The sequence below is a fragment of the Sciurus carolinensis genome, chromosome 1 (assembly GCF_902686445.1).
Source record: "Sciurus carolinensis chromosome 1, mSciCar1.2, whole genome shotgun sequence".
In the NCBI taxonomy this organism is placed as follows: Eukaryota; Metazoa; Chordata; class Mammalia; order Rodentia; family Sciuridae; genus Sciurus; species Sciurus carolinensis.
The window spans coordinates 47,552,085-47,578,663 of NC_062213.1; the positions used below are offsets into that span (position 1 = coordinate 47,552,085).

The 26,579-nt window shown below is 33.0% G+C and overlaps 1 protein-coding gene and 1 non-coding gene across 4 annotated transcripts in view; one reads left to right on the top strand and one right to left on the bottom strand.

The window, feature by feature from the left end:
* The window catches only part of Nbn (nibrin), a 34,927-nt gene extending 13,693 nt beyond the window's left edge, over positions 1–21,234 (top strand). For 2 of the 3 annotated variants that reach the window (XM_047555665.1, XM_047555679.1), the window contains 10 exons: positions 543–736; positions 6,437–6,534; positions 10,771–10,900; positions 12,763–13,014; positions 14,190–14,637; positions 15,481–15,546; positions 16,547–16,702; positions 17,712–17,825; positions 19,832–19,881; positions 21,057–21,234. In XM_047555665.1, coding sequence (XP_047411621.1) covers positions 543–736; positions 6,437–6,534; positions 10,771–10,900; positions 12,763–13,014; positions 14,190–14,637; positions 15,481–15,546; positions 16,547–16,702; positions 17,712–17,825; positions 19,832–19,881; positions 21,057–21,087 — 1,539 coding nt within the window. In that variant the 3' untranslated portion in view covers positions 21,088–21,234. The remainder of the gene's footprint in view (positions 1–542; positions 737–6,436; positions 6,535–10,770; positions 10,901–12,762; positions 13,015–14,189; positions 14,638–15,480; positions 15,547–16,546; positions 16,703–17,711; positions 17,826–19,831; positions 19,882–21,056) is intronic. The other variant, XM_047555672.1, reaches the window with a different exon arrangement.
* Positions 21,235–25,676: 4,442 nt separating this feature from the next.
* On the bottom strand, positions 25,677–25,750 carry Trnav-cac (transfer RNA valine (anticodon CAC)). Its single transcript has one exon. It is a non-coding gene; the product is annotated as a tRNA-Val (tRNA).
* Positions 25,751–26,579: the final 829 nt, after the last annotated feature.

Below are 26,579 nucleotides of genomic sequence, written 5' to 3' on the forward strand. Positions count from 1 at the left end.
AAAACATTACAGAATAGCGCACATTAATACTCTTCATAATAGTTATTAATGGCATTTCATTTGGGAACATTATGTAGCTATGAGAAATAGAATAAAAAACTGCCCAGGCACCAGAACCTGCCAAGTAATCCTGTGTATGATTACAGTATTTCTTATTATCAGTTAATTAAGCTTATATAAATAAACTGGAGAGGACAGAAAACTTATATCTTAACTTCTTTAGTTGGTAAACATCTGTGGAATGTCTTGTCTACCAAAATGCCCATTCCAAGAGTTTATGTTGTAGTGGAGAATTATGCAGGTAAGTTAGACTGTGGTAAATGTGATGAAGCACAGGCAAGGTAAATATTAGAGGACTGCAGAGACACCTGCTGAACCAGGGATTTTTTCCAAAGTGGAACCTTAAGTTGCCCATTCAGGAAGTAGAACAAATTTTACTTCGAATCCCTAAATTCTTAAATATGAAGAATGTACTAAAAAAAAAAAAAAAATGAACTGTGGCTGTTACATCACTTTTTAAAAATGTTTCTTTTCATTTTTAGCATAAGAAATTAAGTTCAGCAGTCATTTTTGGAGGTGGAGAAGCTAGGTTGATAACAGAAGAAAATGAAGAAGAAGATAGTTTCTTTTCAGCTCCTGGAATTTGTGTTGTTGATATAGGAATAACAAATACACAGATCTTAATTCCTGACTCTCAGAAAAAATGGGTCCATTCAATTATGGATATGCTCCAAAGGTACAGAATTATTCTATATTAGTTAAGAAAAAAAATGCAAGGAGGAGATTTTATATGTAACTTTCCTTGTTGTACTTCATTTTAACAGTATAAAAGTAGATAGACTTATTATAAAGGATTTAACCTGTAGTATACATGAGAACTGATTGTGACTTGGTATGCTAGAATTAGAATATCTGTGTACATAACAACTTTATCTCAAGATTGTTTGCCTTTTTTACTCTAGAATTTATAGAACTTCTCTCTCTAAATTAATAAAGTAATATTGTTTTTCTGTAGAATATATTGCAAAGTGAAAAGTCAGAAAGTAATTTTTTTTCTGAAATTGAAGCTGAAATGTATTTGCCTCTTGATGTTTATTACTCATTAAAATGCATATAAAATTTCTATCCATCTTATATGGGCTCTTACAGATAAGTAAGGAGAAAATGTCATACCTTAGAATGGTGTTCATACTGGTGAGGGAGAATATAAAAGAGCTACATCAAGCGTTTGTTTCCATAGACTTTTTGTTTTTCTTTTGTGGTATTTAAAGTTGAATCTAACTCTACTACTCAGCTGTATCTCCAACCCTTTTTATTTTTTATTTTGAGGCAGAATCTCACTAAGTCGCCCAGGCTGACCTCAGACTTTTGATACTCCAACCTCAGCCTTCCAGTGAAGTAGGATTACAGTTGTGCACCACCACACCTGACTTCCTTAGACTCTATTAATCATAATATTAGCATTGTTGAAGCCAAAAACTAATAGAAATACCAGACTTGACTGTCTGTTGATTAAATTTCTATTCACCAGCAAAAAACATTTGGGGCCTAGAATGTAATGTCTGAAAAGTCCACAACTAGCTCCCTCCAAAAGACCCATGTTTCCTTTCCCAGAAGTCCTTTTGACTATGGGAATTGCTTTTTTTCTAAATAGATTTCCCGAAATAAAAAGTTAAAATTTAATCATCTGTTCTGTAAATATTTTACTTACTAAATATGTGTTAACCATTGTAAAAGCAGCTTTTGTAACAAAGTTACACCATTCTGCTCTACAACAAAATATACTGTAGTTTTCTAGAACCTTAGATGAAATTTGGAAACTCTGCCTGTTATTACTTTAGTTATTTTTTTTTAATCATCTCCTTTCCTCATCTGTTTCCCGGACTTGCACAAAATTGGATGAATTATAAATGATACATTGCCATTGTCAAACCATGCATAAATGGTTTGTACACAATAATTATATAATTAGTTATTTTTAATACTGCAATAAATATCTTACAATCTGCCACTTATATGCTAGACCCTTGATCATTCTGAATCCTGTTATCTTCATTTATCTGCTTGTACTTTTTCCTTCCTTCTTTCTTTTTTTTATTGTGTGTGTGTGTGTGTGTGTGTGTGTGTGTGTTATTAGGGATCCAGCCCAGGAGTACTCTACTACTGAGCTACACCCTCAGCCCTTTTTACTTTTTCTTATTTTGAGAGTCTTGATAAGTTGTTTGAGCTGCCTTCAAACTTGCAATACTCCTGCCTTAGCCTCCTAAAGTACGAGGATTACAGGCCTACACCACACTCAATTTACCTGCTTGCTGGTGTATACAGTTTCATTGTTTTTTAATGTGTTCCTAATATGGATTTGTATGTGTCTCTTTTATTTAACTTTATAACATGGTTATTGTGCTACATGTAATCTTTGTTATTTTCTCATTTGTTTTTTTTTTTAATTATTTTATTTGTTCTAATTAAGTATACATGACAGTAGAATACATTTATGCACTTGGATATATCATACATAAATGGGGTATAATTTCTCATTTTTCTGATTTTACATATTGTAGAATTACATCGTTCGTGGAACCATATACGTACATAACGTTTCATTGTCTGTTTCATTCTACTATCCTTCCTATCCACATATTCCCTCCCCTCCCTTCACGCCCATCTACTTAATCTAAAGTAACTCTGTTCTTCCCTAGTGCCCCCACTTACTGTGAATTATCATCCACATATCAAAGAAAACATTTGGCCTTAGATTTTTGGGGATTGGCTTATTTTGCATAGCATGATATTTTCCAAGTCCATCCATTTACCACCAAATGCCATAATTTCATTGTTCTTTAAAACTGAGTAATATTCCATGAAATATAAATCCACATTTTCCTTCTTATCGTAAGTATTTTGATTTTATACTTTTTTTTTTTTTTGGTAGTGCTGAACCCAGGGCCTTATGCATGCTAGGCAAGCTGTAAATTATTTTTTTCCAATAGTAGAATGTTTCACTTTGTGAATATATCAGTTCATTTATACAGCTTCCAGATTTACTATCTGGTTTTGAAACCTTGATTCCAGATTTTTATAATTATAAACATTGTTATCATTTTTGTACCTTCCCCTGTTGGTACTTATACAACATTTCCTTTTAAAAATATTTCTAGTATCAGGTATGCTTGCCTGTGCCTGTAATCCTAGTGACTCTGGAGGCTGAGGCAGGAGTATCACAAGTTTGAGACCAGCCTCAGCAACCTAGCAGGGCCCTATGCAACTTTGCAAGAACCTGTCTCAGAATAAAAAAGGGCTGAGGATGTGGCTGAATGGTTAAGCACCCCGGGGTTCGGTCCTCAGTACCAAAAAATGTGTGTATATGGAATAGGAATAGAACTTCAGAATCACAAGTTATGTGAATGCTCAACTTTACAGTAATATCAAACTATTTTCCATCTTACATCCCTACCCACAAGATATAAGAGATCCTTCTAGATGCATATCATCTTTTTTTAATATAAATTTTATCATAGGTTTTTAAAAAATAGTTCTTTTTAGTTATACATGACAATGAATCCATTTTGACCTAATTATACAAGCATGGAATATATCTTGTTCCAATTCAGACCCCAGTACCTCAACACTTGGTATTGTCACATTTTCACATTTACCTAGTGAATGGTTTTGTAATCATTTCTTACTGTGGTTTTGATTTGTGTTTCCCTAATCACTAATGATATTTAATTCTTCACACATTTATAAAACATTTGATTTCCTTCTTTTGTGAAATACCATTTATATCTCTTGTCCAGTTTTCTGTTAATTATGTTCTTTTCCTTTTCTTTTCTCCTTATGCAGAGGGTGAAATTTAGGGCTTTGCAAATGCTAGGCAAGCACTCTACCATTGACCTATACTCCCAGCCCTGTGTTCTTTTTAATACAAATTTACCCAGTATTATTTATACCCAGTTTTATATTTTCCTATTTTTATTTTCTTCAGTTTTAGTCATTAGTGTATGTGTATTTAGTTCTATACAATTTTATCACATGTATGTCTGTATTCATCACCAGAGTCAACATAGAAAACAGTTCCATCACCACAAAGATCCCTCACACTGTCCTTTTGTAACTATATCCACCTCCAAATCTCCTTTCCCACTATTCATTCCTTGTCCTGAAACCCTGCCCACCACTTAAACATTTTTTTTTTTTTTTCTGTGGTAATAGGGTACCGGGGATTGAACTCAGGGGCACTCCACCACTGAGCCACATCCCCAGACCTATTTTGTATTTCATTTAGAGACATGGTCTCACTGAGTTGCTTAGCACCTCACTTTTGCTGAGGCTGGCTTTGAACTCAAGATCCTCCTGCCTTAGCCTCCTGAGCCGCTGAGATTACAGATGTGAGCTACCCCACCTGGCTTTTAAATAAAATGTATTTGAATGAAATCCTAGAGCATGTAGCCTTTTGGTATTGGCTTTTTTCACTCAGCAAAATTCCTCAGAGATTCACCTAAGTTGTATCAATAGTTAATACTTCTTTATTGCTGAGTAGTATACCATGGTACCAATATACCACAGTTTACTGTCATTCACCACGGAAGGAAATTTGTATTGTTTACAGTGATTGTTACAAAATAAAGCTGCAGTGAAAATTCATTTACAGGTTTCTATGTGAACAAGTTTTTATTTCTCTGGGTTAAATGCACAGGGATACCAATTGCTGTGCCTTATGGTAATTACATTTTCCTGTATTCTTTTTGATCTATAGCAGTTTTCTACATTTTCTTGATGTTATAGTCTTTTTTCACTTCAGTACATTGCAAAATCTATTACCACTTTATAACAACATTTTTTAGTGGAATGAAAAAGAAGACATTACTTAGTTTTAATATAGTAAAAATTAATATCCTTTTATAATCAATTCTTTTTGTATTTTTTATGACTTTTATTCATAGATCAAAAAGATATTTATATTTTTCTAATATTTTGATATTTTGATTTGAAATATTTTTATTCATTCATTTTATTTTTGGTACCGAGAATTGAACTCAGGGGATCTTGAGCTATATCCCCAGTCTTTTTTATTTTGAGACAGATTCTCACTAAGTTGCTTTGGGTGGCCTCCAACTTGGGACCCTCCTGCCTTTGCCTCCTATATTGCTGAGATTACAGTTGTGTGCCACTGTTCCAGGTTTTGATCCTTTTTTGGGGAGGTGGGTACTAGGGATTGAACTTGGGCATTCAACCACTGAGCCACATCCCCAGCACTATTTGTATTTTATTTAGAGACAGAGTCTCACTGAGTTGCTTAGCGCCTTGCCATTGTTGAGGCTGACTTTGAACTTGTGATCCATCCTCCTACCTCAGTCTCCTGAACCACTGGGTTTACAGACATGCACCACCGCACCCAGCTAGGCTATATATGATGTTTTTAAAATCTTGGTTTGTTAGTGTAATACTGTTATAATTGACATACTGTTGAATCCTGTTTAAGTAAATCAGTACACACACAAAAAACGTGTTAAGTATTTTAGACTAATATAACCACATAAAACATCTTTACAATGAGTATTAAAAGACATTGTGTAGTTTTTTGTTAAAATTTATGGGCTGGGGTTGTAGCTGAGTGGTAGAGCACTTGCGTAGCACATGAGAGGCACTGGGTTCAATCCTCAGCACCACATAAAAATAAATAAATAAAGGTATTATGTCCATCTAACACTAAAAAATAAAAAGAGGACTGGGGAGATAGTTCAGTTGGTAGAGTGCTTGCCTAAGCACAAGGCCCTGAGTTCAATACCCAGCACCGCAAAAAAAAATAAAAATAAAAATAAATAAATGAAAATTTCTCTTAAAAAATTTAGGTGCAGTTTCTATAAAGCATTATCTGAAAATTTTGTTGAGTATTCCTTGTTTTATAAAATCATTCATATTACAGGAAAGCAGAAAATAGATTGATCAGATTTCTTTACTGAGATACCTTAATATATGTAAATTTGGTAAAATGACTTAATTTATTAAACTTATACACATGAACAGATATAACTTACACATAGTTATTTGTACTTCTCTCCCTTCTTCCCCCTCTCTTCTTCTTTCCTCTTTTAGAATCACAGTTATCAAATTTGTTTTTAAAAATTTATTTTATTATTTCATCTGCATATTAATTTTTATTCTGAAAATTATTGAATTTTAGAACTAGAAAATTAGGTATCCTTTCCTCTAGCTCCTTATTTTACAGATGAAGTTAACTGAGTTACTAACAGATGATGAACTTGACCCAATAAAGTTTCCCAATGAGTAAGCTAGTGCTCTGTGTATTTCAGATTCTGTCCACACCATAAAATTCTGCTGTGACTTTGGGAGGGAAAAAAAGTGTATTCAGCTTGATACCATTTCAGTAAAAGTCATTTTAATATATTATACTTAAACTATTTTTTTCTGACAGGCAAGGTCTTAGACCTATTCCTGAAGCAGAAATTGGATTGGCAGTTATTTTCATGACTACAGAGAATTACTGTGATCCTCAGGGCCAGCCCAATATAGGTAATTAAAGCATTATCTGATTGATTCCTTAGCAACATTATTATATAAATTGATGATGGATTGTATGCACTTTGGAGTTATACCAGCCAGATGTGACTGTATTCACCTTCTTTTAAAACTAAACTGTGGGTTCGATCCCCAGCACCACAAAAAAAAAAAAAAAAAAAAAAAACTAAACAGTGTATTCATTTATTTATTCACTAAGTATTTCTGCCATGTACTAATCATTGTTCTAGGTGCTGAAGATTCCAGTGGTGAAAAAAGTAAAGAAGAGCCCTATTCTTGTGAACTTTATATTCTAAAGGTCAAGATTCAAATAATGAACAAGCAGAAAAACACACACCATGAGTTTAGACAGGGCCAAGTACAAAAAAGAAAGCAAAACAACGTGATGTGATAGTGACTAGAAACAGGTTATTTTAGAGAGTTAGTCAGGGAAGGTCTCACTGAACATGTGACATTTGAGCTTCATGCATCCTGAATGACAAGAAAAAGCAAGCATGTGAGAATCTGTCATAGGATCCCAAGTAGAAGGAACAGATCACTCTGGTGTGGAGAATGGATTCCAGGGGTCCACAATGGAAGTGGGGTTATCAATAGAAAGCGATTGTAGTAGTACTCAGAGATGGTCATTGTTATTCCTTTTATATTCAGTCCTCTGTTGCTGGAGCCAGTCCTCTGTGGATGCTTAGGAATGACTATATGTTCTTATACTTTTTATGGAAATATTTCTTTAAAAGAAAAATTATTTCTTTTTTGGAAATAAATCAATACTGTCATTATAAAGATAATTCCTTTATTATTTTCTTGTTATTTTACCTTAGAAAATTTGCCATTTTTTCTTCCTAATCACTGTCTCTTCTTTGTGTAGCTACCAAAACATCCAGCCTGTATTACTGTGCACATTTATTTGCTTCATGGTTACTTTCTGCAGTTATTCCATGAACAGTTATCGCACTTTGGCTAACAGACAAATACAGAACAAAACCATATCATTATATGTTATCTGGGGGCAGGAGTATCATTTACACTGTAGTCCATTGAATGACACCTATGAAATTGGTGCTGAGTGCTCTGCAATCTTGGTTTAAATAGGTAAGGAATGTGTTAAGCTACATTTTGGAAGATGTAAACCATTTAGGGCCTAATGACTAGGAATTTATTAGGTGTGTAGGTCATTAGTAATTATTAGTAGTAATAATAACTGTCATCTTTTGAGTATGTAGAAACTAGAGTTAGCATTTTACATACATTGTTGCAAAAATAGGTCTGGAGATGTGACTCAGTGGTCAAGTGCCCATAAGTTCAATCATTACCATTACCCCCAAAAAACAAAACAAAAAAAAGCCTCTGTTGAATATGTATATCATCATTTTTATAGTTCCCACATTCCTAACCTTCCTCATCATGTTCCTGGTTTCAAAAATGCCAGTACTGTTCATCAAATCTGATTCATTCTGCAAATGCTTACCTCTTTTGTGAAGATTTTCTAAGTTGTTTTTCTCCCACACTATTCTGCAAGTCAGAATTAGTTTCTCTATTCCAGTAACATTTTTGTGGTGGTGGTGGTGGATGGTTAGTTCGTTTTTTACATTCCAACTATAGAGTTTCTTCCCTCTTTGAAGATACAACCAGTTGTTTCCATGCCTCTTTTACCCTACTAGATTAATTGTAAGATCTTACTAGTTTTGGACCCCTGACAGCAGCTGGCATAGTACTTATTTGTAGTAGGTGTAAGTATTTGCTTAATTTTACTAACCTATTGGTGTATGAAATTATCTTTATCAGTATGGAGCAACAAAATTTTTTCATCCACCTGTTATGATTGAAAGATCCTTCAAGATCATCTAATTTTTCTACTAAAAGACAAGTCACTGGGCATGGTGGTACATGCCTGTAATCCCAGTAACTGGAGAGTTTGAGTCAGGAAAATCACAAGTTCAAAATCAGCCTCAACAACTTAGCAAGGCCTAGCAACTTAACAAGATCCTGTCTCAAAATAAAAAACAAAAAGAAGTGGGAATTGAGGACAATGGTAAAGTACCTCTGGGTTCAATCCTCAGTACCAAAATAAAAAAAGATTGGTTACTGGGCATAGTGATATATACCTGTAATCCCAGCAACTCAGGAATTTGAGGCAGGAGGATGCCAAGTTCAAGACCATCCTTAGTAAGACCTGTCTCAAAAAATATAAAGAACTGGGGATGTAGATCAGTGGTAAAGTACCTCTGGATTCAATTTCCAGTATCCAAAAAAAAATGTACCGAGTCTGACACAAGCAGCCAAAGAAGACATAAGTAAATATATCAAGGTATCCTTAAACAGGATGTTATATAAAAAGTAAATCTAAATTATCTAAATTTAAATCTAAATTATCTAAATTATGGACTTTATTTAATAATACTTTATCAACCTTGGCTTATTAATTTTAAAAATACACTATACATATGAATATTAGATGCTAACAGGAAGACTGTGGAAATTCTATTAGCTCCTCAACTTTTCTGTAAATCTACAGCTATTCTTTATTAATAAAATTTTCAAAGAAAAAAATAGAATTCTCCAAGTACTTCATGGCCAATCCTAAAATTTGATTTCTGTTACTAGACCAGCACTTTTTCTAATGTGTTAAAGAATGAAATGTAAATTGTAATTAGTAATACTACTTGTGCATATTCATAGGTACACTTAACATGGGTTACAAGTCATGGACCCCTCACATAATTTTATAACAACCAGTTTTGGGGGAACAGAGTGAATATCTCTTTCATTTCTTCCCTCCCCTTCTTTATTTTCTCTTTTCTGTTCATATTCATTCATTCATTTATTCAGTAAATATTTTTCAAATATTTGAAACATATTTGTAATCAAGCTAAAGGCTAGGAATAGTGAGGTGAGACAGTCACATCAAATCCTTGCTTCATGGTGTTTCGAGTAAGGAAAACATAATAAATAATCTTATTGTTAATGAATACCAGTTACTCTGGGTCATAGATTAGATTTATAAATGTTTATTTTAGTGATTGATAAGCATTTATAATTTTTATTCTTTACAGAGATATGTGCCTTTAAGGAAATGCAGTGGCAGAAATCATTTAAATAATTTGAATTTAGACTCAGTAGTAAATGCTTCTTAAGTACCTTCTGTATCATGAGGACCTAAACCAAGTAATAATATAGCTTAAATACTTAGCAAATGTCAGCTTTTAAAATTTTTCAATTAACAATTTCCTATATACCAAATATCACTCTAGGCCCTGAAGTTAATAGAAATGAAGAAGAGTTAATTGCTATTCTCATGGAGCTTCCAGTTTAATAAGTTATGATAATGGTAACATCTAACATTGGCATAGGGCTTACTACATTCCAAGCATTTCTTTGTTTTCTTTTTTTCCTTTTTGTGGTACTGAAGATTAAACTCAGGACCTAATGCATGTTAAGCAAATGCTTTACCACTGAGCTACCTCCCCAGCCCTCTAAGCATTTTGCTAAATGTCATCTTTATATCAATTTATTTTGCCACAAAACAACTTTGTGAGGAATGTATTATAATTGTTCCTATTTTATAGATGAGGAAACTGAGGCATGAAGAAGTTAAATAACTCACATCATGCAACTAGTGATAAGTGAATCTTTAGTGTGATTCATTAGGGTAGGATGGGAACAGAAATGAGGATCACATAGTCCAATGAGGGAGTTTCCAAAATAATTATTCCCAAAGAGTGATGCTTGAACTACATTGCTGTTCTGGGAACTAAATAAAGAATCATTATGGTTTTCTGGAGTAGTCAAAAAAGATAAGGTGTTACATGTTTTCATTGCAAATAATGTATTCCTTCTTAAATTAAAACTCTCATTGGTTCTGATTTGTGTAGATGGCAGGGTAGATACACTTTCTATGGGGAATAAATGGAAGGGTTTTTTTTGCTAAACTGTCTTAAAACATTCAAATTAGAATTTAAGTTGATTTTATTTTTATGAACGTTGATAATTCATCACAGCGAAAGAGTTAAAGTCATTTGTTTTAGATAAACCCATCATAGATCCCACCCAACAGGCTGTTTATAGACTATTTCATTAAGTATTTATTGGCTCCACTGACTGGAGACCACCAGGTGCAATATTACCTAATTAATTCTCAGTGTGACACTTTTTTTTTTTAATTTTAAGTGATCAAATGTCCATCTTGTGTCTAGTAGTCATAATATTTTTTATTTCCACTTGTACATTTTATAGGATTAAAGACGACAACTCCAGGACCCAGCCTTTCACAAGGTTTATCAGTCAATAAAAAACTAATGCCAAGGGCTTCCATGAATACTACAACATGTGTAGCTGACACAGAATCAGAACAAACAGATACATGGTAAAGTTTCTTTGTTAACACATTGTTACTATTGTTTTATCAGTAGGTTAATAGAATACTCAAGAAGTGAAGTCAATGTCTTTAGCAAGTCATTCCTTAAGAGATAAAGCATGGGAGAATGAGACGTCAGGAAAAATAATATTTTAGGACAGGAATCAACAGATATTCTATAAAGTAAATATGGCACTGTGGGCCACTGGTTTCTCTTGTAGCTACTTAATTTCTGCCATTGTAACATGAAAGTAGCCGAAGACAGCCAGCATATAATTGAGTGTGGCTATGTTCCAATAAAACTTTATTTACATAAATAAGTGGCAGGCCTGATTTAGCCTGTAGACTGTAATTTGTTGATTCCTGTCATAGGATAATTTGTTACATACCTTTATAAATATACATGGAAACTAAAAGAATTATAGTACTGGTGAAATAAATTTGAAATTTGGTAGTTTCCACTTACCTGCAGTTTCACTATCTACAGTTTTAGTTACTTGTGGTAAACTGTGGTCCAAAAATATTAAATGGAAAACTCCTGAAATAAATAATTCATAATTTTTAAATTGTACTCCTATCTGAATAACATGATGAAATCTTTTAACGTCCTACCCAGGATGTGAATTATCCCTTTGTTCAGGGAATTCACACTTTATATGCTACTTACCTGTTGGTTATTGGCAATCAAGATTATCAAATTGACTATCTTGGTATTGCAGTGCTTGTGTTTAAATAATCCTTACATAGTATCCTAACTCTACATCACAATGCCTATGTCATTCTTCTTACTTCATCTCATCACATAAATGTTGTATCATCTCACATCACAAGAAAACTGAGTATAGTACAATATTTTGAGAGGCACTACATTTGTATGACTTTTGTAATAGTATTCTGTTATAACTTATTATTCACTTTTAGTCTCTTCATCTAATTTATGAAGTAAACTATCTTAGTTTTATTTGTATAGGAAAAATGTTTATATAGTTTGGTTCTATCATTGGTTTCAGTCATGCATAGAATGTTTTGGAATGTATCCCCTAAAGATGGTGAGGTATCATATGTATATCTGTCTTGTATTATGTTTATATTTAAATATTACTTTTAATTTTTCAGATACTTGATAGAGTCTGCCTAGCTATATGAATAGTTAATATTTGTCCATAAAGATTGTTTTTCATTAGTTATTTGAAGAGGGTTTCTAGGTTTTGTTTTGTTTTGTTTTGTTAAAAAACAATGGACAGGATTCACTTTTTTAATTCTATGGTATTTTTTATTTATTACAGTGTATTTTAAATATTCCATATCAAAGTATTTATTTAATGTACTTTTGATATCACTATATTAGATCATACTTATTTAATTTTTACTACCATCATATTTTATATTGGGTCCAGATTTAACTTTTTAAAGTTTGGATCGAATCATATCAGTTTATCTAAAGTGATCTTATTATTCTGGTGCTTAGACACTAGAATCATAGGAGTTTATTCTAATTTTCCAGTTTTTAAGGTACTTTTGCACAGAAATAATTTAAAAATTCTAAACAAAACAAATTACCTAGTATTATCACCTGGTTTAATTTATAATAGGATAGTAGGTTGATATTCCATGTGTGCTTGATAGTTATTTATAGTAGAACATGCCTCTACATATGTATCATAGGGAATGAAGAAGAGTAAGATATCAGCCTTCTTCAGGGCACTTCAATGACCAAGGAGCTACTTTCTTGGGATGATACAATATATTACCCAAATTATTATATAAATATAGTTTTCTAAAGCTATAGTACATTAGAACCATTTAAAGATCTTTGTTTCTACATAAAAGTTGCTATGAACTTTACCTTCTATTATTTTCTTTTGCTATAGTATGTTTTTGAGTGAAAATTCAAAAGAAATAAGTATCTCCAGGATGGAACAAAAAGAAACTGTACAGGAACCCTCCAAAACAAGCTTCAGTAATAACAACATAGTATCAAATACTTTGGTTAGGACAAAAGTTCCAAACTATCAGCTTTCACCAACCAAATTCCCAGGTGTAAATAAAAGTAGAGATCAGTCTTCTCAACAGCAGCAGACAAACTCCATCAAAAACTACTTTCAACCATCTGCCAAAAAAAGGTATCTCTTTAATAACTTTTTTCTTGTGTCTCTGGAAAAAAAATAGTATTTTTTTATATTACTGTAGAAGAGTTTTTTTTTTTTTTTTTTTTTTTTAGTCTCTTCTGCTTTAGTATGCTTCTTTGGAAAGCTCTGGCCCCCTATCTCCTTCCCTCTGAGAAGTACCCTAATTTCCTCCTTTTTTAAACCATTAAACAGATTCTTCATCTTTCTTCTTCTATACCTTAGCTTATCTATGGTTTTGTTTGCTGAACTTCTCTTGAGAAGATTTTACTCACACCTGAATTCCAAAATCACCTTTTTGCTTTTTTCCCTTGATAACCTCTCTCACAAGGTAAAGCGAGTTTTACCTTAGTATAATCTTTGGTATTTCTCCTCTGCCTTCCCAAATGAACATTGTTGATTCTTATTTTCAGTGACTTATCAATCCTTCCCTTGCCATCTATTTGTGTTGTCAGCTCCCTCCTTCAAACTCTGACCACCTAAGTTATTACAAAAACCTTTTGAATAATCTGTGTGCCCAGTACCCTGACATTAAATTAGTGTTATTAGTACATTACATTTACTGTCCAATTCACCATGAATCCCTTAAGCTCTTAGAGAGTAGAGACTCAGTCTATGTCTTCTGTGGACTTCACTACAGTTTGCATGAACAGAGTTTTCAATGTTTATTGAGTGAATGATACAGTATTGTATAGAATACTCTCAGTGATAGATTCACATAGTATATGCATTATAAAGTTTGTTCTATATTTAGCCACTTTTGTTTATTATCTTGAATCCACCTCCCATTAACCCATAGGGTTATATACCCAATTTAATTTTTTCCTACCCACAAGTTCCCTACACTATAAAGTAAGCTGTGATCTCCTGGTAGTAGTAGGTCCTTTGTGTATTTATCTCTATTTTCTTTCACTTTGATATATCAACTGATTCTATTTCAGCAAAGGGAGTTCTCCATTGCTTTATAGGGCCTATAAGTCCTCTCAAAACAGAACATATGTGAATTGTGTACTGTTTTCAGATGTTTATTTGTTGATTTCTAATGATATTATTAATAAAATCAGGATTACATTGTGAATTAAATGGAGGGACTGGTGAATAGTGACAAATTTAAAAAATTGCTTAACCGTGTTGATCTTCTGGTTTTGTTCTCTTTTCTTTTTAAATCTAAGGGAAAGGGATGAAGAAAATCAAGAAATGTCTTCATCCAAATCAGCAAGAATAGAAATGTCTTGTTCTCTTTTAGAACAAACACAACCTGCTACACACTCACTATGGAAAAATAAGGCAGAAAATCTATCTCAGAATGAACCTGTGGACCAAAAATCAAATAACTTATTTATAGATGATGAAGATTTAGAATCCAGTGTGAAAAATTCTTCTGATAAATCTCTTTCTTCAGAAAACCTTAGATCAATAAAAAGAAAAGAAATAGATGATTTGTCCATAGAAGATGAAATATCAAAAGAGTTATTCAAGAATATGAAACCTGAGTTAGAAATTGAAGTGAAAGTTCAAAAACAAGAGGAAGAGTTCAATATAAGAAAGAAGCCAAGGATGGAAATAGAAACAAATATTAATCCTAATAATGAAACAATACCAGAAAGTAGCAAAATATCTGTAAGTAACATTTTTAAATGAGAACTTTTGCCAATAGAAACTTAGAATGGTAAAAACTACTTTAGATTTTGTATTCACAGTATGAGCATCCATACTTGTCTACTTGAAAAAGAAATTAATGTCTTGAACACTCAGTATGAAGTATAAGAATTTGTTGATCAATAAAGTAAGTATAAAAATACAGTGGTTTTTCAGCTTGATAAATTAAATGAAAACAAATAGAACTATTACACATGATTGTTTTAGTAGACTTCCAGATTAAACTATACTGCTATAAAAGACGTTTGACCATGCTAGTAAGTATGGAGGATGCTTTAAAGGAATAAACAGCCCAGAAAATTGAAGGACGTTAGTAGAATGAAGTACTTTATCTACTAAGTAAAATTTTAGATTAAAACATGTATGACGTCACTAGGATATTCGTCATGAATTTTGCTCTTTAATGTGCGTTTCTGTTTTCATGAATGTTGGTAATTTACTTTCACTAAGAAGGCTCTTCATGTTATTTCCTATTTTAGGTATCAGTGAGTTGACCAACTTTCTGTAGTGATTAACTCATTAGATGAGAACACAGATCTGATGAAACTAAAATGTGAATTCTAAATTATGTTCTCATATTTTTGAGTATTCTCTAAGTATATAATTTATATGAATTTTGATGGCTTCCAGTTATTTGCTTCGATACTCATACTAGAATATTTCTACATTTATTTTTATTTTCATCTCATAATTTAGGAAATATACTTGAAGGTCACATAGCTGGGTCAGCAAGAATATCTCAAAGATTTTTAGAAATGTTATTAATAACTTCTATGAAGAGTATTTTTTATTTTAATTCTTTAGCAAGAAAATGAAATTGGGAAGAAACATGAGCTCAACAAAGAATCACTGTGGTCAACTAAAGAAGAGGTATCTATAAGGAAATTCTTTTTTTTAATATTTATATTTTTAGTTGTTGATGTACCTTTATTTTATTTATTCACTCATATGTGGTGCTGAGAATCAAATCCAGTATCTCACATGTGAAGCAAGTACTCTACCACTGAGCCACAACGCTAGCCCAGGAAATTCTTTTTTATCTGATGTACTTTGCATGAAGATTTGACTTAAAAGGATCATTGTCTTATCAGTTTCTCTTATTTTATATTCTTAGGATTAAATATTGCATAGTATAATTCTGAACTCTTTCATGATTGTGCCTCCTCTGGAAATGGATAAATCAAACTATAATCATGATACAGTGTTGTGTAGAGAAAAGCCTGGTGTAATTCTCTGCTCTACTGCAGAGATAAGTGACCTTGAAAAAGTCATTTTCATATTTATGAACTTCAGGTCCTTTGTAAGATGAGGTTGATGCTTTTCTAGCTGGGTTGTTGTTTATATTAAATACAATAATTGTTGTTTATATCAAATACAGTAATAGATGTGAGATATTTATAAATTCCAAAAGAGTTAGGCCATTTTTATTTAATTGAGGTCCTGATTATATTCTATCACTATCAGATGATCTTTTTTTTCTGGTTTTTCCCTTTCTTTTCTTCCTATTTGCGCGTATCTTAGACCTGATAGCAACTTTCATTTGAATTATATAATTCAGCAGTGAAAAGAATTAAAGTGGTTAGCCTTAAGCAGCTGTAACAGTGTTGATATGTAACTAACTATATAGTACTAAATAATATAAAGCAAGAAATTTCATTGAACAATTGAAAAATCTTCAGATTTAGTAACTATTGATACTCATAGATGTTTTGATTCCAAATGCAAAATTCAGGTACAAGAAATAAATCCTTCTTACTGTTTTGTTTTGTTTGTCAAATAGTTTAACTTTTTTCTTTAGATACCCAAATAAAAAGTAATTTTCCTTTTCCTTCTTATTTCTTCTAATTTATCCATTGTAACCCCATTTAAGAACAGTGATGACTTTCAGGACAAAAGTGAGATGCTTCCAAGAAAGGTGTTACTGACTGAATTTAGATCACTGGTGGTTAATAACTCCACTTGCAGAAATCCATGTGTGGTAAATAATGATTATGGTCAAATAAAGAATTTCAAGAAATTCAAAAAGGTAGGCGTTTCTTTAACTGTGTCACAAGAGGGCAATGTTTAGAATGTTTTTAGAAATACCAGCAGCACTAAATAGCAATAAAAACAGTATGTTAAAAACTAATGCAGTTTCTTCCACTTTAAAAAAATTAGTAAGGACATAAACTAATAATATATAGAACACCTGTATATTATTCTTTATAGAATAATATATATTCTTTATAGGTTACTATTTACCTGGCATGTTCCATAAATACTAAGAATTTATTTATTACTTATTCTCTAAAATACAATATTATCAGTGTACTTGATATAAAGTTTACATAGGATTTTTTTTAATCCCTTTGGGTTTTTTTGGGTTTTTTTTAAATGTATTTTTAGTTGTAGATGGACATGATACCTTTATTTTATTGATTTATTTTTATGTGGTGCTGAGGATTGAACCCAAGTCTCACCCAAGTGCTAGGCAAGTGCTCTACTACTGAGCTACAATTATCCCTTTGTTTTTCAACAACTAAAATGTCAACTGAAAGTACAAATTGTTGCCATCTGCAACATCCCTTGCTAAGGCTCTATAAACTGAAAAGTTTTGAAAAGTCTTAAAATTTTCATCAGTACTAGAAAGGGAGGTTGTAAACCTTCTGAAATCTTTGAAACAAAATATGGTGCTTTAAATTACAATGTGTGTATTCACTTTGGTTGTTTTAATTGATAACGTAAGGCCATTTTTAAAAACTACAAATTAAAACTTTTAAATATATAAATAATATATACTTTTAAATATATAAATTTAAATTTATATTTAGTGACATGTCTAAATCTTAATACGGTTATGACTAGAGAAGAAACAGGCAAAAGCAGATGGGTTTAGTAGCAGTTTCCTTTCTCTCACTTGTAGTTGTAGAATATCTTCAGAGTTGTAGAACATCTTTGAAATTTATGCATGATGTATAATCTTTGCTTTTTAATCTTTTTTTTAAATGGTCATCTTAATTTGCTATCATGTTTAACCTCACTACTGTTATTAACAGGTCACATTTCCTGGAGCAGGAAAGCTTCCACATATCATTGGAGGATCAGATCTGATAGCTCACCATGCTCGAAAGAATACAGAATTAGAAGATTGGCTGAGGCAGGAAATGGAGGTTAGTAGGAAGTAAAGCCCAAAACTTTTTGAGTTGCACTTCAGTCTTTTGTGATTTTCTTAGAGCAGATTCTTCTTAAAAGCAAACTTAAGGTCTTTCAAAAATGTATTCATAGAATACAGAGCATTGATATTTATCTGTAACATTTCTTTAAGGGAATTCTAGATTTATTTTTATTGTTAAAGTGTGGCACTTCAACAGATGAATTAAGTGTATATCCTAATGTAAAGGGGGATAAAAAACTTAAGTCACAAAAATCTGAAAGGAAACTAAAGAATAATAAGTAAAAGGATGGCTGTATAGTCATATGGAAAATTACAAATATATCAATGATGTAATATATAAATGAAATGTCCATTTTAAGTCTAGAAGTTGTGTTTCAACAGTTCTGCAATTTTCTCATCTTCTTGAACATTACCCTTTTCCTGTTTTGTTCATTATCTCTTTCTAGAACTTCCTTTGACATTAAGTTAAATTTTCTCATCATCTTTCTTTGTTTCTCTGGATGATATTTTTAATAATTTCTTCAGGTTATCTTCAACTCTGGTTAGTATTGCACCCATTCATTGAGATTTAAACTCAGTCTGTTTCATTTTTTCATGACTAGAACTATATTTCATTCTTTTCTAAATCTTTTTATTCCCTGCTGACGTGTTTGCCTAATGATACCAAAGTGTTTGTTGATCTGTTTTTTGCTCTTAGGGTGTCTTATTTCTGAGTATATCCTTTGTGATCTTTATATAGAATAGATCATTTTTCTTGAAATGTAATCTGTAGGATTTCCTTAGTCCTAAATTCAAGTTTATTTCCTCCAGAAGATAATGCTTGTGTCTGCGAGTCTTTCTACCAATCTAAGTCTGCCCCCACCCCTCGTGGTGCACGCACGAACACACACACTTTTTTTTTTTCTTTGCACTGCTAGGATCAAACTCTCCTGCATGCCAGGCAAGCACTGTACACTGAACTACATTCCTAGCCCTCACTTTTATGTTAAAATCTCTTCTTGTGATTGTTTTGGGTTATTCAAGCATTTAGTATGTATTTGCAATAGAATGAGTGATAGCCAACTTGTCCTAAACTTCAAGTAAGACTTTTCATTCTTTCTTTCACCAAGTGCTAAAGTCAAAATAGGTAAGTTTCTTTGCCATTTCCTTCTATTATTTCTCTTTCTCCCTTTAGTACTGGGATCTTTAAAGTTCGCACCTTGGGTTACCTTTCATATCACTTATACCCCAGATATCAAATGAGAACAAATTGTTCACAGTTTACAGATACCTGAGGACAAAAGCTGGCTGTTGTACTTGTTAACCTATCAGAATTCCTTTTCTTGCTTTATTGTGGGCATAGTGTATCTCTCAGTGATTCATTTTCATATTTTAAGGATCAGAATCAGGAGTGTGTATTGTGTTTGGTAGCTGACGGAAGTCAGGGAAGGGTTTCAAATGGCAAATGATAAGATCACAGTTGGACTTTAGGAAGATGTATTCAGCAAAGGATTTTTCTAATCCTAAGGCCCTTTTGGAGCTTAGTGAGTTTGTGTTTAAAATTATTTGGTGGGCGAGGTAGTTCAGCAACTTCTAAGCTCTGATGTAGAAACAGGAAGGAGTCCCTTTACCTGCAGAGCTGTTCTGGTTGAAGGTGGGGTGAATAGTGCCCTCTTGGTCTCATCAGTGATCTGACCCCAGAGTCCTGAATTTTCATTTAGTTAAAGGATTCTGCTGGAAAGGATATTTTAAAACTCAGAAAGCTAGCAATCTATGTTTATTGCCTTTCAGAGGCAGTTGGCTGGAGAAAGTTGTTTAATTAGAGCAATTTTGCAATAATCTTATCATGCAGTGAAAATAGGAACTGTTGAATGGGATAGTTGTTGAAGAGACAAGACTATAATATAACATCTTGGATGTGGAACTCACAAAGATGGCTTACCATAACCTGTAAATATAGCAGTTCATTTAACTGTATATTTACTGCAAAGCAAATGTTTGAAATTCTGTTAACTTTGACAGGTACAACAAAAACATGCAAAAGAAGAATCTATGGCTGATGATCTCTTTAGGTAAATTTTTTTTTTTTTTTAGGTAAATTATTGATTCAGCTTTCTTTTGTACCTTTGACAGATGTATATAAAATTCAGTTTTGCTCACAGAGATTAAAAATCTGTTTCTTCTGTCTTTATATCTTTACTTAGTCCCTCACCTAAAGAATATTATTTTATATATATATTTCTTTTTATTATTTTCACCTCTTAATTATGTTTACTAGTTATACTTTCAAGGATTGGGGCTGATTAAGTTGTACAATAAGATACAAAAAAATTGTGTGGAGCATTCAGGCAAAATGAGGCTTCTACTGGGTGAATTTTATTTTATAAATTTGTGAGTTTTTTAAGCCCTGAGAAGAATTATGAATCAATAGGTTTGAATTTAGACAAGTAAAAAGCCAGAGCACATGTTTAGTTTTAATTGGCACATGAATGAAAACAAAGACTAGATTAGGATTTCAAAGCAGGTTTTTGTGAGAGGTATAATGAGTGATTATAATATAATTCTGGTTTAACACAATTTCAGCATTTGTGGAGGCCCAACAAACCTTATGATAATTGCCTCTCAGAAACTAATAAAATACCATGTAGGTGGTACAGGCTGGCAAACAGAGGGTAACATTTTCCCAAACTTACGAAAGAAAATACTATATTTTTAAATATGTTTTGCAGCCGGTTTTATGATTCCCAAATTACATATTTGACATTATAAATGGCTGATGAAAATGTTGATAAACAATACTGATTTTTCATAAGTAATCAAATGAGACTATCTGGTTTCCCAGGTATATTTGCTTAATGTCTATAGGAGAAACTTTTGTAAAGAAGTAATTATATTTTAGGTTAATTATGCCTTTTTTGTGCAAATGGTATAGTTTGATTTAAGGAAGGGCTGGTGTGGGACCTGTTTTGATGCTGTACTAGATTTTTAATATTTCTTTAATTATTTTAATGCTTTACACAATTTTTTGTTATTGGGTGATTTTTGGTTTTTACCATATATTCATCAAAGGACTATCAAGAGAATAAATGGAAATAAAAATGTGTTTATTTTCTGATTCTGAGAACAAAAATTATCACTTTCATCCTATTTGTCAAAGTGTGGCTATAGTTAATCCCTTTAACTTTAAAGGTGAAAAAAATGGGATCATTTATCTAAATGTCTCTTAACACCATTTCTTGTTTTGCAGGTACAATCCTAATGTAAAAAGGAGAAGATAACTGAGAATCTGAAAAGGACACTATGGACACACTTTTCCTAACAATCATTTGCGTCCATACTAACAGAGATATATGAAATAGTGTATAGCAGAGATTTCAATCACAAGTACTCCATGTCCTAAATTTATTAAAGTGCCCAGAACTCCATTTGTTGTGTGTGGTAATGAATATTGTTTGTTCTGTTTTCATGCTTTTGCCATCTCATCTCTCATGATAAATTTTTTTCTATTTTTAAAATGTGTTTACTTTTTATCTGATGGTTGATATAATCACAGTCCAAATTCTTAAAAATACATAAGGGTGCAGTGGTGCACTCCTGTAATCCAGTGGCTCAGGAGGCTAAGACAGGAGGATCAGAAGTTCAAAAACCAGCCTCAGCAAAAGTGAGGCATTAAGCAACTCAATGAGACCCTGTCTCTAAATAAAACACAAAATTGGACTGGGGATGTCGCTCAGTGGTTGAGTGCCCCTGACTTCAATCTCTAGTACCCTTGAAAAAAGTACATAAGGATAAAGACCAGCATTGCTTTTACCACCCATCTAGCTATTACAGAAAAAAATCCATGATGCTCATTTCTTGGGAGTCGTCCAGATTTTTTATTTCTGTTCAAATTCCTATGCATATCATTTTCATTCATTTTATATAGATGACTATATAACACAGTGTTGCACCTTGCTCTTCATCTAATGGATTTGAAGATCATAAGCATATCAATGTAATTTTGAATTTCTTTCTTTTAATTTTTTTCTTTTCCATCATACTGTAGCCTTCCTACACTGATGTTACCCTAGTGAAATGGCTTCGGTGAACATGTCAGCCACATGTTATTCTATTACTCGAAACTGAAGACAAGTTTGATGGGTAACTTCATCAAACTTATAGCTAAATCTCACCAGAATGAAGAGCCCTATATCCCTTTTTGATGGTCTTACTGAGCTAAGTGTGCCTGTTTTGACCTTCTTAAAAATCCTAGTTTTACTATCAAATAGAAATGATAAGACAATTTTTTTTTTTTTTTTAACCTTTAAGGTAGATGGTAACAGAAAATATCGTTTTTCACATTCATTAATATAGATAGTGGTTTTCAACTCTGGGTGTATATTTAGAATTATGGTCTTATTATCAATTCTAAGGACTGAGGCATTATATACTACAAAGTATGACAAGGCTTTTATACTGACTGAACGTCTCCTGTTTTGTGCAAGTTTTGCCACCCTAAAATTTTACCTTTTATAGGTTGTTAAGAGTGTAAGATGTAAAACTAGTGTAAGTTAATATATACAGTAGCTAGATCTTCATGAAAGATTCAATGTTCATATATAATCTAAAGAAGTCACCACATTTCTAAGTTTGTCCATGATACCCTTTGACGTGCCCTCAGAATATACTCTTTTTTTTTTTTTTTTAATGGAGATAGTTTGTACACATCCTAGGTCTGTTTTATTCTCACCTTTCATTATACTTTCAAATTCTTAACTAGCAGAGGAAGGAACTCAAAGATTAATAACTGAAGATCTCTACTTGAAACTGATGGTCCTTTCTTAAAATTATAAGTTTTATTTAACGTAGAAAAAACGTAAGTGGATGGATGTGTTTCCCATTGTTTTGCTTCAGCACTGTTTCATCTGTGTAATGTGGTTCTGACCTGAACAACTTGAGTCACAGGCTTGCTTAACTGGGGTCTGTAATGTTCCCCCTGCCTTTGTTGGGAACTCTTTTTCTAACTCTGTTTTAAGAGAAAGAAGAGGAGGGATAATGTGCCACTTTCCTTTCTTCATTAGATGAATAGGAACTGTGACCCCATTTCTAGCCTAAGGTTTTAGGTGCTGAGGATCAGTTCAGCTCCCCAGTGGCAGGGAGGAGGTGACCTGCCTTTGCCACAATCTGACAGTTACTATTCCCCAGCAGGCTCCATCCTGTGGCACACCCTCTTCTCTTTCTTAGAGCACAGCTTACTTATTATTCAGGATTCTATTTCCCCCAGACTTCTTCCTGATTGTTCAGCTGAAGCTTTGTGGTTGGTCACACTGAAAATCTACATCTGATTATCTGAATTGGAATCATGACCCAAATTCCTTAAGAGACTGCAGCAAATTGGGACTTGGATAATGTCTTCTCCCTCAATATAGCAAAGCTCTGTATAGCTTCCCTTTTGAATGCTTTTGCCCTTCTTGTCAGGCAGTTGACTGAATTTATAAGAATAAAAGTATTGAATCAGACCACTTTCCTTTAAAGATGATGACATGGGGTGGGTAAATGTGTTGGAAGGTATTTTATTGCTGAACCATAGCACTGAATTGCTTCTGATTTGTCACTCTACAGGCTCCCAAACTAGGGGAACAGCACTTCTTTAAAATGAAGCATCAGCTTTGTTAGCAAATTTAAACATCAGGATAAGAGATCTGGATTGTATTCCATAGAAAATGGGGGAGTTGTTGACACTTTCTGAATAGGAATTTCAAAATCAGTGTATTCTACATAAAGCATATGAGGAAATAGAAGACAGACATTTCTACACTGAATGCTAACTGATGCAAACCACTGTATCTTAGGCAGGAAAAGATTATAAGGAATTAGAAGCTTAAGATGGTTAGACTTGGAGTAGGTTCTAGTCAGGGTCTTAGAAAAGACCTATTCAAGTAATTGTTACCTCGGAGGCCTCAATGGATCTCCCAAGTTCAATAATACCTCTGTGTACCTATGATCCAGAGAGGAGGAAGGTCCAGTTAAGAATCACTCCAGCTGATCAGTTTTCAGGAGAATGAGGAGTGGAACAATGCTTCCTGGAGAATAAGGAATGGAACAATGCCACAGGGAAATTATTTTTTTCCATGACTTCCCTTATAATTAGAAATAGCAAAAGGGTCAGGAAGCTGTTTTCACCTTCCATTTGCCAGAATCTAATTAACCTATTTTTGCAAGTTCAGACTACTTGTAGGTAGAACTCTGTAGCTGCAAGGTAGTCAGTCATGTGGTTTGTAAGTTTTCTTGACCTTCCTAGAGAATGGAATGGGGTGAGCCAACCTACAATTTCTACTATAGGAGCAATTAAGAAATTCTTGAAATAATCTAGGATATTGTGAAAAATCAAATTGGATTTTTTGTTAAATTTTTTATTTGTTCTTTTTAGTTATACATGACAGTAGAATATATTTTGACATACATATGTAGAGTATAACTTCCCATTTTTGTGGTTGTACATGATACGGAGTTACACTGGTTGTGTATTCATATATGAACAGTAAAGTTTTAATTTCATTCTACCATTTTTCTTATTCTTATCCCCCGTCCCTTCCCTTCATTCCCCATTGTCTAATCTGCGTTCTATTCTTCCCCACCCACTAACTGTGTATTAGCATCCACATATCAGAGAAGCTTTGGCCTTTGGATTTTGGGAATTGACTTATTTTACTTAGTATGATAGTCTCCAATTCCATTTATTTACTGGCAAATGCCATATGGCTGATAATATTACATTTTCTTTATCCATTCATCTGTTGAAGGACACCGAGGTTGGTTCCATAACTTGACTATTATGAATTGAGCTTCTATAAACATTGATGTGGCTGTGTCACTGAAGTATTCTAATTTTAAGTCCTTTGGGTATATACGAGGAGTGGGATAACTAAGTCAAATGGTGATTCCATTCCAATTTTTATAAGACATCTCCCTACTGCTTTCCATAGTGGTTACACCAATTTGCAGTCCCACCAGCAATGTATGAGTGTACATTATTCCACACATCCTCGAAAATATTATTGTTGCTTGTATTCTTGATAATTGCCACTCTGACCAGAGTGAGTTTTAATTTGCATTTCTCTAATTGCTAAAGATGTTAAACGTTTTTTCATATATTTGTTGACCAATCATATTCCTTCTTCTGTGAAGTGTCTGTTCAGTTCCTTTGCCCATTTATTGATTAGGTTATTTGGGGGTGGTTAAGTTTTTTGAGTTCTTTATATATCTTGGAGATTAGCTCTGAGGTACAGGTTGCAGACATTTTCTCCCATACTGTGGGCTCTCTCTTCACACTGAGCACTTAAATTGTGATAGTGGAATGACACTGGAGAAAACATGGGTCATGTTAGAAACAAAATTGAAAGTTTTTTAATTGGAGAATTGACAGTGTTTTTTAATTAATTAAATGGAATCATTTGAGACTCTTAATGATCTTCCTTCATAATTAGCCAGTGACTCTAATGGAACATATGTAGCCCTCATTTTACAGGTGAGGATTATAATGGATGGATTAATATTGGTCATCTGTGCCCACTGTTTCTAAGGCAGGCTGCCCTACTACACCAGTTTTGATTTCTATCAGAGGGAATGTAATGAATGCAAGAGTTCCAGTAGCTTCTCTCTTTCCACATTGTGTTTTTCTTTTCTCATCATTCCATTGGGTGTGTAGTAATGTCTCATTTGGTTTAAATTTGCATTTTCCTAATAACAATAATTAGTTTATAGAAGTTCTTTATACAAATCTGGATGTGAGGCTTTTATTACATGTATTTACTGAGAAATATCTCCTAGTTCTATGACTTGATTATTCCTTAATGTCTTCTGATGCTTTAAATTTATTTATTTATTTTTGCAGTGCTGGGGATTGAACCCAGGGCCTCATGCTTGTGAGGCAAGCACTCTACCAACTGAGCTACATCCCCAGCCCCCCGCTTTAAATTTTGATGAGAACAAATTTATTTTTTCTTTGCTGTTTTTTTCTATCCCAAAACACTTAACCAAGATTCCAATATTCTATTATTTTATTCTACAAATTATATATTTGTTTATAATCTATCTTGAATTAATTTTCGAGTATGATATGAAGTATGAGTCAGGGTTCATTTTCCTCCATGTAGGTATCCAGTCATTCTAACACTGTTCAGTAAAAAAAGTATTCATCATTAAAGTATCATCATTACATTTTCTTGGCCACTTGAAATCAGCGGACCATAATGGGTGGATCTGTTTCTGGGTCTTTTCTATTCTTATGTTGCCTATTTGTCCTTCCTTACACTCATATTACACTGTCTCAGATGACTATAGATGTATATTAAGTAGTCTTGAAATCAGATGTTATAAGTTCTCCAAGCATGTCAACTTCTATCAAAAATCTGCTAGGATTTTAATTAAAATTGCACTAAATCTAAAAATCAATTCAGAAATGTTATGGTTTAGATGTGAGATATCCCCCAAAGCTCGTGTGTGATATAAAGAATGTGACAGATCAGACTGATGTGTGTTAATGGGGTGGTGACTATAGGCAAATAAGGTGTGTCAGGAGAAGTTAGGTCATTAGGAATGTGCCTTTGGAGTTTACATTTTGTCCCTGGTGAGTAGAGCTCTGTGTTTCCTGGTGGCCATGTCCTGAGCTGCTTTCCTCTGCCACACCTTTTAATTATGATGTTCCTCCTCTCAAACCCAGAGCAATGGAGTAGGCCATCTATGGACTGAGACCTCTGAAATCATGAGCAACAAGTAAAACTTTTCCTCA